We start from the raw sequence: 13,865 nt of genomic DNA, 5'->3' as shown, positions 1-13,865 counted from the left end.
CCTCATTGCAGCATGGATAGCCATAGCACAAAAATGGAAACAAAAATCTCCTCCAACAACGCAAGAATGGCTACACAGGATATGGAACTATCTGGCAATGGAAAGAATCACATATAATCTCCAAGGAGAAAGACAGAGCTTCGCTACAGACTGGGGAGACGCCATAGACTTCCTGCAGAGTGACTATATGATGCAATGGTGCCCACACAACATTCGCATCCTGGACATGTTCACAGGCTAGGATTGAAACACCCTGGGAACGCAGTGGATTAGGGACACTGTTGAGTCCCGATGCTCTTGTTTAAATAATTGCCAATAAAAATATATTTTACAAAATAAAAAAAAAAAATTAAAAATCTGCCCCCTCTCCTTATGCTAATTGAAATATCTGCAGTCAGATGACCTAACTCACTGCACTTTCTTTCACTAACTGCTTTGTCTTGCTAAGATCATTTTAAATTCCAAGGGACATTTGTTTAGGTTCACTTGACTGCATGCTGCTAATGTAATCTTCCTTTTCAGAATGGGAAACACAAACCTATAATCATACTCTCTTTACATGCCGTGTTTCTATAATGCTTTATACATTGTCCAGTTGGTTTATAACGTGATGTGTGCACGTTTCACGGCATCTGAGTGATCGAAGTGAGCGGGAATGGTCGGGAGCGGTGTTCCACTACTTGTATTGTTTACTGTTAACAGCTCCACTACTTTTTGCAACCATTTTCACCATTCCGGAACTGTTCTTTGTAAAGTTAAAGCACACTTCTCCACTTTACCACCAAATAGCAGTTACAGCTAAAGTGAAATCTGTTTCAACTCAATTGGCTGTCAACCAGCATGACTGCACCCATTGAAAAAGGTTTTGCAAGTTGCTCCCTTCCTTCCTACCGTGTCCACTGCCTGAGTCACAGATCCACTACTTTTTTGGTACACTTCTACCACTATATAAAACACAAAATTGTTTAAGCTCTTACAACCCCAAACCACGTCAAGTGTTTAAATCACAAACTGGGCCCAAATCTTGATTTCCTTACCTAACCAAGTTTGCAATTTTTGGTAACAAAAATGCCTCTCACACGATTTACTACAATATGGCGCTGATCCATATATAATAGAGAACATTCTTATATTGCACACCACAAAGTTATTTGTCTTTTGATTTATTTATGGCAGCCATAGGCGTCGAGTACACAGGTGCAGAGGGAGCACTTGACCTTGTCCTCCTTGGACCACGGGTGCAGGAGTGTCATGTTGCCCGGCCATATTCTGCATGTATATTTATGGGTGTGACTGAAAACGAAAACAGAAAAAAAGGATTTTGTGCTGTGCGCTTTGCGGGGAGGAGGGGAAATGAGAGGGGTGGACAGGCCAAATCTATTTATTTATTTTATTTATATAACACGCGACAAGAGCCAGCAGGCATGGAGGCGCTAGACAAAACGAACAACAGGAACAAGGGGGGGCCCGGGGGGAACGCGAAGCGTTTCCCCCCGGGGAGTTTTTGGCGCTGCACAAGGCCAGCGAGTGGCCGTGGGGGGCAGAGCGCCTCCCTGGGGTATTTAAGGGCTCAGGGAAGGTTCGGGAGGCAGGCGACGGTTAGGACTTGGTGATTGTCGCCTGCTCCCGAGCCTTCCCTGTAGCTGGGCCTAGGGTCGCGGTAGGAGAGGAGGTAGGGGATAGCAGGGGTTTAGTGGCGGGGCTAGGTTTAGCAGGGGAGGGTGGAGGTGTGTCGGCGGGCGTTTAGTTAAAAAAAAAAAAGGGAAAAGGGGTGGTGTCTGCGGACTCCGCATATTTGGGGGGTACATACAATTGTATCTTTGGGGTATTATTCAGTGGAATTAGGTTTTAATTAACATTCAGGGATACCTTATTTTCTTAGCTCAGTTCCCCTTTCGGGGCTTTCCTTTGCACTGGGTAGCTGTCCACGGGTAGGGCTGGCTCGGGGGTTTAGTGGCTAGGTGAAAGATTAAAGGGCATATTCAGTGCACTGTCATATTATCTGGGCACTATGGTGGGACAGGGAGCTAGTAAGAAGGGCTGGGTGGATGCCAGGGTGCTGAGGGAGTCCCTAGAATTTATTAACAGGGCATCCAAGGCCCAGCTTGAAGGGGCGGTAGTGGAGGTTTCGGGAGAAGGGGAGGTAGAGGGGGGGGGCAGGCCGCAGCGTAGAGCAGCGGCGGATGGGGCTCTCGCGGCAGTGGTGGCTTGCACCCCTGCGGCCGGTAGAGGGGAGGCATGGGAATCCAGAGGCAGGAAGTTGAGGAGGGAGATTGACAGGAGGGCATACAGGGGAGAAATGCAGTTGGGTGGGGAACCAGTTAGGGTTGGGGTCAATAATGACCAGGAGGAGGTGGGGGATATCAGGAGTGTCCAAAATGGGGCAGGTCAGGAGAGTCATGTCAGTGGGGGTGATGGGGCGCAGAGTGGGGCAACTGGACAGAGGGGCAAAGGGGGCAAATACCTGCGGAAGAGTGCAGGTGGAAGAAGGAGGGAGAGGTCCCCATCAATTGAGGAGGTTAGAGTGGGGTGCGGAACGGCCCCCCCGGGTAGGAGGAGTGAGGGCGGAGGTCGCTGCGCAGCCCCCGCTGGTCAGGTGGAGGTAGAGGGTTTTACAACGGCCCCTCCTCGGTCAGCGCAAGGAAAGCCTAGAGGGTGCAGCACTGCCCCTAGCAATGAGGATTCCAGGGTGGAGGTCGGAACGCCTCGCCCGAGAGAAGAGGACCAGGCAGGGGTTCCCACAACCCCGCTGAGAAGACGTCAAAGGAGTGGCGGGCGGACGCCCCGGGCTCGCAAGAAGATCATCAACTCAACTCGGGCATGAGCTTGCATCCGCAATGCTATTTAAGGGGTGATGAAGTTGGATGGGAGGAATATGTGGGGCAATGGGAAGTGGAAGATTATAGGGCGGAAAGGGAAAGGGGGGAGGAGAGTAGAAGTTTGAGGTGGGATATGGAAAGGGAAGTGCAGGGTGGACGGGGGGGAAGGGGTCAGGGGAACTATTGGCTGGGTGAGAGTGCTGACATGTTTTGTCCCCGCAGTAGGAGCCCTCTAAGAAAGGAGAGGAGGAGCATCGGTGTGGACGCCAGACCACGGGCAGCAGGTGTGGAAAGAGGTGAGCGGGAAAGGGAATGGCCATCTGCAGGGCAGAGAGGGGTCACAAGAAGGGTGACAGGGGATGAAGGGTCTGGACTGCAAGGTGTAAGGAAAGAAGTTGGTGTGCAGGCCATTGGAGCCGCAGGGGCCGGGAAGAGCATTTGCTCAGTGGAGGTCCAAACGGACAAGGTGGTGGAGCCATTGGTGCTCGAAGTGCAAGCTGGGAAAGATAAGGAGGTTGAAGTGAAAGGAAAATAGAAAAAATTTCCATACATGGGGATAACAAAACCATTAGGGGCGCACTTGATGGCAGCGACCAGGGGGAAGATTCATGCGGGGGAATTTGTGGATGTCTTTAAATTGCTCCATAGGGAAGTGAGAGCAAAGGAGGGGTCTAAGGAGGAAGAGAGGGAACTGGCTTCACGCCCAAGGGTCCCGGTGACTATTGAGAATTGGACGTCGGCGTTTATCATTTATGCCAGTGTGTATTGTGAAAAATTCCCGGAGCGCTGCGTGGCCCTGCTTAAATATATGGATGTAATAAGGAAGGCTTTCACGAGTTTTGGGGGCTTTGCCTGGGTAAGGTATGATGAGGAATTCAGAGCGAGAATGGCAGAGGACAGTCAGGCGGTCTGGGGGGAGATAGACATGGATCTCTGACTGCAATGGATGGCCCCAACGAGGCCTGCCCCGACATTGCACACAGCAAGTGGGCTGCCCGTGCCTTTCCGGCCCTTTCTTGGTCGCCCCGCCCATGAGGGAGCGGGGGGAGGAGGTAGAGGGCAGCCCTCGACAGCATGTTGGGCGTTCAATAAAGAAAGCTGCACGAGGTGGATGTGCAAATTTAAACACGAGTGCAGCAGGTGTGCGGGTCAGCATCCGGTTACAGATTGTTTTCAGGCAGGGGACAGTGGGTCAGGGCGAGGAGTGGGGCAAGCAGGTGGGGGGGAAGGACTGCATGCCAGGTAAATTGGGGTGTGCTGGTAGGTCGGGGTCAGTTTATCGTAAAAGGAGGGGGGGGCGCAAGGTTTGATGAAAGGTTTTGGGGGCAACTTAAAGGGGGTAGGAGAAGGGTGAGGAGGAAGACGTGTAGGTAGGGGAGGGCCGCAAGGGGGATGTAACGGTGGAAATTGTTAAGGGGTGGTAGCTGTCGTTTGGAGGGCATGGACGACGGTGGTGAAGCCCTCACGCTTGCCGCACGACAAGGTGAGTAGGTTTCAGGCTGCATGGACGGAGGTACGGGAGCGCCTCTGGTGCAGCAAGGGGAAGTGATGAGATGGGTCTGCATGGACGGGGGGTGCACTAAGGCCCCTGGTGCAGCTGGGGGAAAAAAGTGGAGCAACGAAGCAAGGTGCTGGAAGAGGAAGTTATGTGGAATGGGCTGCATGGACGGGGGCGCGGGTTTGGCCCCTGGTGCAGCAGTGGAGAGGAGTAAGGAAGAAAAGGGGCCTGCATGGACGGGGGTGCACTAGGGCCCCTGGTGCAGCTGGGGGAAAAAAGTGGAGCAACGAAGCAAGGTGCTGGAAGAGGAATTTATGTGGAATGGACTGCATGGACGGGGGCGCAGGTTTGGCCCCTGGTGCAGCGGTGGAGAGGAGTAAGGCAGAGAAGGGGCCTGCATGGACGGGGGTGCACTAGGGCCCCTGGTGCAGGTGGGAAACAGGTGGTAATGGATGCAAGGAGCTTGAGGATTAGTTATATGGAAGGGACAGCATGGACGGGGGTGCAGGTTTGGCCCCTGGTGCAGTGGCGAGAGGAGTAATAAACTAAAGGGCCTGCATGGACGGGGGTGCACTAGGCCCCCTGGTGCAGGTGGGAAACAGGTGGTAATGGACGCAAGTAGCTTGAAGATTGTGATATGGAAGGAACGGCATGGACGGGGGCGCAGGTTTGGCCCCTGGTGCAGCGGTGGAGTGGAGTAAGGAAGAAAAAGGGGCTTTTAGGGTTTCTGAGTTGGTCGCGGGAAAAGGGGGGGTAGGGGGACTGCAATGGGAAGATGGTCAAATTACAGAAGGTTTAGACATCAAGATTAAAAGGTCTAAGACGGATCAGAAGGGAAGGGGCTCTTGGGTTCGGCTGGGTCGAGGGAGCAAGGTCTTATGCCCAGGCCAGGTGCTAGGGGTATTGCGGAAGGCGCTGGTGGCAGTGGGAGAAAAGGCAGAGGATTTTGGGACTCATTCCTTTAGGATGGGGGCAGCATCTGAGGGTACCAGGCTGGGTTTTTCAAAAGACAAGGGAAAAGATTGGGGCGTTGGAGGTCTGGGAAATACAAGGGGTACGTCAGGGAGTTTGATAAAGGGGAATGTTGAAGAAAGGTGGAGTAGGACTTTTTCAGATGCTGCGCGAAAGAAGGGGGAGTTGGTGCAAGTTTGGATTGTTGGCCATTCAATTGTTAAGTGGGCTGGGAAAGAGGAGGAGAAAAGGGTGTTTTGGAAGGAAACTGGGGTGCAGTTACAAGGAAGTGGTGGTGAGATGGCACGAGTTGGGGGGCCTGCGGTGGGATCAGCTGCTTCCTATATTGGCAGGGATGAGGGAACGCTATGGGGTTCCAGAGGTGGTGATAATGCATACAGGGGAGAATGACCTGGTGAGAGATACGGGGGTGGCTCTGCTAAAGAAAATGAAGAGGGACTTAGTGTGGGTGAGGGAAATGTGGCCTCAAGCAGGGGTGGTGTGGACTAAATGGTAGCAGAGAAGAGTTTGGAGGGGAGTGAGAAGTGAGGGAGCAATAGAGCGGGCCAGGAAGGGAATACACAGAGAAATTGTCAATTTTGTGCCTCGGTGGCGGTGCATGTCATGGACCATAAGGAGATAACATATGAGGGTCTCCTTATCTTTAGAGAGGATGGGGTACACTTGTCCGTGTATGGGAATAATCACTACATGGCGGAATTGGGTTCTTGGCTGGGAGAGTGGGTAAAGAGTTGGAGGTAGAAAAAATTGGGGGGGGGGGGGGGGTGGGGCAGAAAGAACTCCTCGGGGGAGGGTTTTTCTGGTGCCGGGGGCATGGCCCCTTTTGATGTGGCGGGAGGGAAGCACAATGGGGGAATGACACGGGAAAGGATGGGGTGGCGCTGTTTGCACAAGCAGGTCACCCCGGGGGAACAGGTATTGAGCCTGGAGGGGCATGGCCCCTGGGAGAAAGCGGGACGCCTGGAAAAGGGGCAAGGAGACGGTAGGGTTCAAGGGATAATTAGGGAGGAAATGGGTTATTTAATTATTTATTTGTTGGGGGGAAATGAAAATGAAAAGGTTTAATTTATTTAATTGGTTGTTAAAATATTTCTTTAGTTTGTTAGGCCATGGAGCCAGTTAAGCGTTTTGATTGTAAGCTTTGGCCTGTCACATTAAAGCGACCTTTTCCACTTTTAAATGAGTCTGGGTTTTTGTGCAGTAAGCCAAAAATAGCTCAAGTAGGTCAAGGCAGTAGACAGCAACTGAAACGGGTCGGGTCGTCAGGAAGCGAATCAACGCAGCAGAGTTGTTTTCAGTCACTTGTTGAAAACAGCGAGTGATGTACATGCTCGCAGATCGAGTGGCAGCGCGTTCTAGAGCCTGCATGTGGAAAGGAACCCTCTGCCACACAAGCACGCTTGGTCCGTAGAGTGACCAGGAGGGAGGTGTTGTTTGACCAGAGTGATCTACGAGCCAGCAGGCAGGAGAGACATTTGGTCAGATACTCTGGGCTTTGGCCATAAAGGCAGTGGTGTGAGATGCAATGTACACTGAACAGTATGCGGCTGCTCACAGGAAGCCAATGCAGAGCTCTTCTGGCTGAAGAGAAATGGTCAGCTCTGCTCAGGCCCTTCACTATGCGCACCACATTATTCTGCCTATCACCACTTCAAAATGAAAGTAAGTCTGGGACAATAAGTGCCCCACCACGATGAGACTAATGGTAATAAATGTTAGTTTCTGTGATGTCACGTTTGATGATGTCAATACTATGTAAGATAGGGGGGTCTGCGCCACTTTTGCCTCATATGTAATCAGAAATTCTAGGAAAGGCCTTTAAGAGATGTCAGTGGCAGACAGTGCCCTGTGCATAACGGCCCTACGGGTGTGTTATTGTTGTGCTATGCATGTGTAAATTGCATTTTGCCAGTTACAAAAAGAGTGGAGGAGAAACACTTATGAAAGCAGGACTCCTGATGCGGCTCAGCGTCTAACTCCCTGATTCATGGAATTATTTGCGAGTAAAACGCACATTTGCGCGCCATTCTGCCCGAAAATCCATGTTTGAGGTATGGGGATTTTCGGGAAGAATGGCGTGCAAATAATTCCATGAATCAAGTTGGCCGCACTAGACAGGAGGGGGTGATATAATTTGCTAAATTATGGAGTTCAAAAAAATGATAACAGTTCATTGCGAACTTTCTAGTACAAGTGTGAGACGATCCAAGTCGAGTGAGGGCAGTGTCAAAACTCAAGAGACCACGCTGGCTTCTATTTTCAGCCCAGCGACCCGTGCAATGAATGGTACAGCGCGGGCCTGGGAGGTCGCTCTGCTAGAAATGGATATTGCCAGCCCAACAACATATGCGCACGAGTAGCCTCGGGCTGTTTCAAGCCAGATACTCCTTGGCCAATGAGCGGCGGTCTAAGAGCCAGCCATCAGCCACCCTTCCCCCGCTTTGTTCTTGAAGCCGGTTTCATACCCACTGCACTCCCCCGCCCCCCCTTCACATTGCAAAACATGCAAGTTCACGCAAAGGGACGTCTGGTGACAAGGGAATAAAACAATGCTATTCAGATTATCAGCGGCTTGAAAACAGTCTTGCTAAAAAGAACTCCAGACCAGTTATGCGCACCACGGTTGCCTTCCCTTGACTCCATCACAGCTAGCCTCGGTGAAGGTGTGTTCACTACAGAAGCTTGGCAAGTTAGCCATGTCCACCTCCCTGCAATGCATGGCATGCCATATGCTAATGTCACTGGCCCCTGTTGTAATGAATGCCCCGCGGTCTGCGTAATTGCAATAAGTCTCCCTCGGTTCGGCATGCCCGGGTTCTCGCAATTTCAAAGTCTGACCCTGTTCTTGCAACAGGTATAGTCCTTGCAAGGGTGGGGAGGTGACCCCGTTCTTGCATGCCTGCCCATCTGTTCATACAGCGCCAGCAATTCAATAATTCAATAAACATGTATTGCACACAGTTCGTCGTGCATTGGCAAAGTCTGTATTACAAAGGCTTTCCGGTCTTGCAACCCCTGTCCCGCTCTCGCAACGGTCTCTGCTCATACAATGTCTGCCCCTCTCTGCGTTCGCAATGTCCCAGCGACACAGGGCCACGTGCGGGGTTGGGGCAGGATTTACCTTCATGCTGCTGGTAGCACTCTGGACGGCACGATCAGCAGTGGGCTGGACACGCTAGCTCTGTTGTTTTCTTTCTTCCACGCGTGGAAGGGGTGAGCCTCTGTAGTCCGTCGTAAGTGGATGCTTCGGGCTACTGGAGTTCCAGACCGCAGCGCTCCAATCCAGGACACGTTGCACTGTGCCTTGAAAGACGTCCGGCAGCCTTGCGTGGCACCAGTGAAACCCCGCCAACTGGTAGCCCAAGTGCATCAGCGGGTGGGGGGGGGGGGATGCACAGAGAAGCGACTTTCCGTCAAGTCTAAGAGGGGATGAAACTGTTATGCAATCAGAAGATCTGTCCTGGAATACCAAGCCCCTCCTTCAGCAAACATGTTTGCAGCTGCGCAGCAGCTGTTGCCACAGGATTGCCTTTCCATCCCAGCCATAAATATATTAAATCAGGCTGTGCATGCGGTCCGTTGCCATCTGCGTAATAGGTTCGATAGGATATTTTGTTTGGAGTGAACTACTGTTTTAATTACAGTGGAATGAAATTGATTTTTGTATTAAATAATGTAATGTTTTATGAAATTATACTAGTTGTGAATGAATGATTGTATGCATGATGTTAGGATGTCTTTTTTAAGAAAGAATTAATTAAAAATGTTCTGTGATTTTGATATTTTTATATTTAAATCAAAATAAAATGAAATAATGATTTAATATATACCTCCTCCTTCCTTTCTAGCATCAGTTTTTCCTTCGCCTCCCTGATACTACTTTCTGTTTCATGTTATCGGGCCATGCTGGTTTTCTTTTTCTGACACTGCATGTATACCGTTGTCAATTAGTCTGCACAAAATGCGCGCACCCGTTAGGTTTTCGAAAGTTATTCGGCAATGGTGTATCACAACCATAGCCATAAAATATTTTTAATTATAAAATGTTTTTAATTATAGTTTATTTTATTTATTTATTTAATTGTTGCATTTCTAAAGCGTCTCAGGCATCAGGGCGCTGTTGTGAAACCAGTTACATGTAGGGTGAAACATAGTCATGGAAAAGAGTTGGAGAGTCCAATAGGGTGAATGTTAGGCAAATAGCTACGTCTTTAGTGCCTTCCTGAAAGTCCAGTTTGATTCTTCTGCCCTTAAAGCTGGGGGGAGTGCGTTCCAGTGATGCACGGCCAGTGATGGGAAGCTTGAACCTCCTCCAGTGAGTTTCTTGAAGGTAGGAGGCACTAGACGCTTAGCATGGCAGGATCTTACGGGCCTGGAGGATTTGGTTGTAAAGACTGGAGGGGGGTATCTGTACTCCTGCTCTCTATATGGCAGAGTAGAAGCACAGAGCATCCCAGCCAAGATTCTCTATTTGGTAACGATGGAAGAGCAATCAAGGCTTAAGCTCTCAGGAGGCGATGCAGGCTGGTTCTTAAGTACAGTGTAGTCCCCAAGCACCCACAAAGGAATGTCCACACACTATGTTAGTGAAAACACAGTTCTTTATATAAATCCTTTCCAGCGACTACTATGATTCTGACATGAAAACCATCAATTCCATCTACTCCACCATTCAAACATGGATGGCAGAAAATTGGCTGTGCCTTAACGGGGAAAAAACAGAATGAGTGCTAATTGGATCTCCTGCTACCCTGCAGAAGCTTGAACAACAGTATTGGTCGTTCACAATTGACAACACTACCATCCCTGTCTCCCAATCGGTCGAAACCCTGGGAGTTTACTTAGACTCCAACCTCTCAATGACTAGACATGTGAACGCTATAGCCTCTCCTCCGGCCTACCACTCTAAACTGATCAATGCAGCAAGGCCTTTCCTCTCCGAGCCTAACTGCCTCACCATAGCGAGAGCAATTATCGGCTCCCGGCTTGATTATTGTAACACCCTCCTAGCAGGCACCTCCTCTAAAAATATCAGTAAACTCCAGACTGTTCAAAACAATGCCCTCAGGGCAGCCACTGGCATCTACAAAAGGGAGCACATCTCAGCGGCCAGGTAAAAAGTCCACTGGCTCCCCATTAAAGAGCAGATCATCTTTAAAACTCTCCCCCCTCATGCACAAATGCATCCACAACACAGCCCCCCTCTACCCATCTCAGAGAATCTCCAAACCCATCTCAGACAGACCTATCACAACTGCATACACCAACTGGATCACCATTCCCAAGTCACTCAGGGTTCGGGCAGGAGGCTCCAGCTTCCCGGTCATGGCGGCGACACACTGGAACTCCCTATCTCCCAACCTCAGAAGCATTGACTCACTCCTAGCTTTTCGGAAAGCAATAAAAACCCTGCTGTTTGTATAACGTTACCAATCTGAGGTGAGCATTCACTGTATAGGTATGATACTTCAACCTGTAACCACCTATGTCCGACTATGTTAGACCTTATGCTCACTGTAACCCAATAAACTGTTCCTGTAGCTAAGACACTTTCTTGCAACAGCGCCTCGATGCCTGTGGGCTGTTAGTGCGCTTTACAAATACAAATAAATAAAATAACAAACTTTGTGCTCAGGAAATTCTATAATGATAAATATATACAATCTCTAGGTGGTACCACAATTACTCTTTGATTCCATTAAAATGCACCAACTGCTGACAGTTTCAAATGGCATACAAATGAATAGCAAGAGGTATCAACCGTAGACTTTGGAAGGAAAACAAATGGTTAAACAATTGGCAGAATACTGGGCCCCTACCACCAAGCACAGTTCTGTGTGAGGATCCCCCACCTGGGCAACCTGCAAATAATATTAAACAAGCCCAGTCCATATATTGTTCAGCAGAGTCTTATTTCCTTCTATAAATGTTCTACTACCCCACAGAGTTCGATGTCGGGTCCTTCTTCAGCAAACTCCCTTTAAGGCAGGAGCCATGGATCGTCTAGATCCCTTGAAGAAAAGGGTGAACAATGGCATCGAGGCAGCAACTTTGGTCCTGGCGGTGCTCGTCGACGATCGGTCGTGGACGTCCTGCGAAGATGAGGCATGCGCTGCACCTCGACGATGATAGTTTGTTGCTGCAAATGAAGTCAATGAAGAACGTAGGCCCAACAAGGGCATCAGGTCGTCAGCGCCTGGCGTCGGCGATCGGAACTCGACCACGGCTGGCTTTCGGATCTTCGTAGGCGTCTTTAAGGACTTCGGGTGGCGGGAAACACACCGGCGGATTCTCCTCGGTTCGTCTGCAACCCTGACTTTCTCTGGCGGGACAAAGCGGTCGACAGTGCTGAGCAAGGGAGTTCTTGATTCAAAGTGTTCTTGGGCAATGCAGCGTTGCAGCTCCGGTCGACCTTGATGGTCTTCGACGGCGATGTACTTCAATGTCCGGGTGCTGTGCTTCGAGATTCCTCGGCGGTCCCCATCTCCAGTCAGCAGCCTTTTGAGGACTGACTTCCAGGGAACCTTGGCAAAGGTTACCTGGTGCACGATGTTCCCTCGTAGCTTTAGAAGAGGTTTCCTAGCCAGGTCCTCTCTTGGATCAGTTTCTTGAAGGTGCAGCAGCTTTCAGATTGCATCAAAGGGAAACAGCAGTTAACCTTCTTCTTCCGTTTTGGCTTCGAGATCAAGCATCAAGTTTCGACTTCAGCTTCTGAACAATTCCAGTAAGTGAGAGATCTCCATATATACTGTTCTGTCTCTCATTCACACTGCTGAGACAGTCTGAGGCGGCCAATCATTCAGAAGGGCATTCAGCAGTCAGGCAGCCAATCAGGCTCACAGTGCATTCATGCCATTCTTCTCCACCCAGACACTCACAACAAGGAATGCGGATTGGGACAAGTACCCAGTCATTCAGCACTCCACACTGCATTCATACCAGTTTTGGCCAGGGCTGTCTCATTCATTGTGTCACACACCAGGAACCAGACACCGACCCCAAGGGTGTACCCACAACATACAGTCATTGGGAAGGCTCCAGCCAGTCTGGCCTGGACTTCCCCCACAATACCATATATGAAACTTCCACCCAACAGCCAGTCAGGGCAAGGGACAGAGTCAGGGCTTCCCAGGACTTTGGGAAAACAAGGTAACAGGCAATAGAAAGCAAGAGGCCTCAGGGGCCATCTTGTCTCCTACCAGGAATCAACTGATTCCAATGGCAGGACCTGGGTATCCCCAAATGGACGATACTCAGAGCACCTGTCGAATTCAGCATGGAGCTGCCACCAGCTCATACCCTGCTCTGTGGGCCACACAGAAGGTCCCAAAAACATACACAAGGGGTACAGGGTTGTACCCCCACCCATGGGTGCCATAAGGGTATTCCAAGGGTCTGTTCACTAAACCAAAAAGAGGAAGAGCTGCACTGCCAGGAGTCCCACATAACACAGAACACACATGATAAAAGGAGTACAGGACAAGGACATGGAGGCCCTGTCCCTCCAATGCATTTCCAGCATCACAGTCACCCCCACCCCAGACTGAGGTTATGGTGGTCTAATCTCCCACGAGATTGACACCCTCATCCAGACGGTCAACATACCTTCTGGAAGGGCCATCCACATCCGCATTATCATGACTCTTCCCTGGCCTATGCTCAATGGTGAAGTCTAGCCCTTGCAGGCTAATGGACCACCTGAGCAGTTCCGGGTTTTCGACTTCATCTGCATAAGCCATTTTAAGGGCTTATGGCCTGTTTGGATCTTGAAGGTGGACCCCGTAAGGTAGGGCCTAAAACGTCTAAGGCTCCAAAATATGCTGAAACATTCCTTTTCAACATTAGCCCACCTACGTTCTCTACCCTTGAGTTGTCTACTGATGAATATGATAGGATGTTCCCTCCCTTTGTCATCTAACTGGGGCAAGACAGCTCCAATTCCTGTGTCGCAGGCATCAGTCTGAATGATAAAGGGTTTGCTGAAATCAGGCGCACACAACACAGGTGCGCTACACAGACTTTCCTTTAAGCCATTAAAGGCCTTCTGACAATTAACCTTCCTCCGTTTCTTGGGCGAAGTCAGAGCTGTCAGAGGGGTGGCTATGGTTCCATAGTCCGCCATGAAGTTGCGGTAATACCCAGTGAGGCCCAAATAAGCTCTCACCTGAGTTTCAGTAGTGGGAGTCTCCCAGTCATGTACATCCTGTACTTTACTGGAGAGAGGTTGGATTCAACCCCCTCCTACCTCATGACCAAGATACGTGACTTCCCCTGAGCTATCTGGCACTTGGTGGCCTTGAGGGTGAGGTTAGCCCTTTTCAAGGCCTGCAACACCTTATCCAAATGAGTCAAATGCTCTTCCCAGGTGGAACTGTAGACAGCAATCTCGTCTAAGTAGGCCACACAAAAGGCCTCCAGCCCACTGAGTGCATGGTTGACTAATCTTTGGAAGGAGCCAGGTGCATTTTTCAACCCAAAAGGCATGACTCTAAACTGGCAGAGCCTCTCGGGTGTTGAGAATACAGTCTTTTCCTTGGCATGGTTCGTCAGAGCTATTTGCCAATAGCCTGAGGTAA

At 50.1% G+C, this 13,865-nt stretch overlaps 1 protein-coding gene across 1 annotated transcript in view; it reads right to left on the bottom strand.

Annotated features, from left to right (window-relative positions):
• The window catches only part of BCAT1 (branched chain amino acid transaminase 1), an 891,267-nt gene extending 882,526 nt beyond the window's left edge, over window positions 1-8,741 (bottom strand). The window contains exon 1 of the mRNA XM_069628492.1: window positions 8,411-8,741. Within this exon, the coding sequence (XP_069484593.1) occupies window positions 8,411-8,416 (6 nt within the window). The 5' untranslated portion in view covers window positions 8,417-8,741. The remainder of the gene's footprint in view (window positions 1-8,410) is intronic.
• Between the last annotated feature and the right edge of the window lie 5,124 nt (window positions 8,742-13,865).

This window comes from Ambystoma mexicanum, chromosome 12 (assembly GCF_040938575.1).
Source record: "Ambystoma mexicanum isolate Mex_15411 chromosome 12, UKY_AmexF1_1, whole genome shotgun sequence".
In the NCBI taxonomy this organism is placed as follows: Eukaryota; Metazoa; Chordata; class Amphibia; order Caudata; family Ambystomatidae; genus Ambystoma; species Ambystoma mexicanum.
This window is presented reverse-complemented; position numbering and strand designations above follow the sequence as displayed.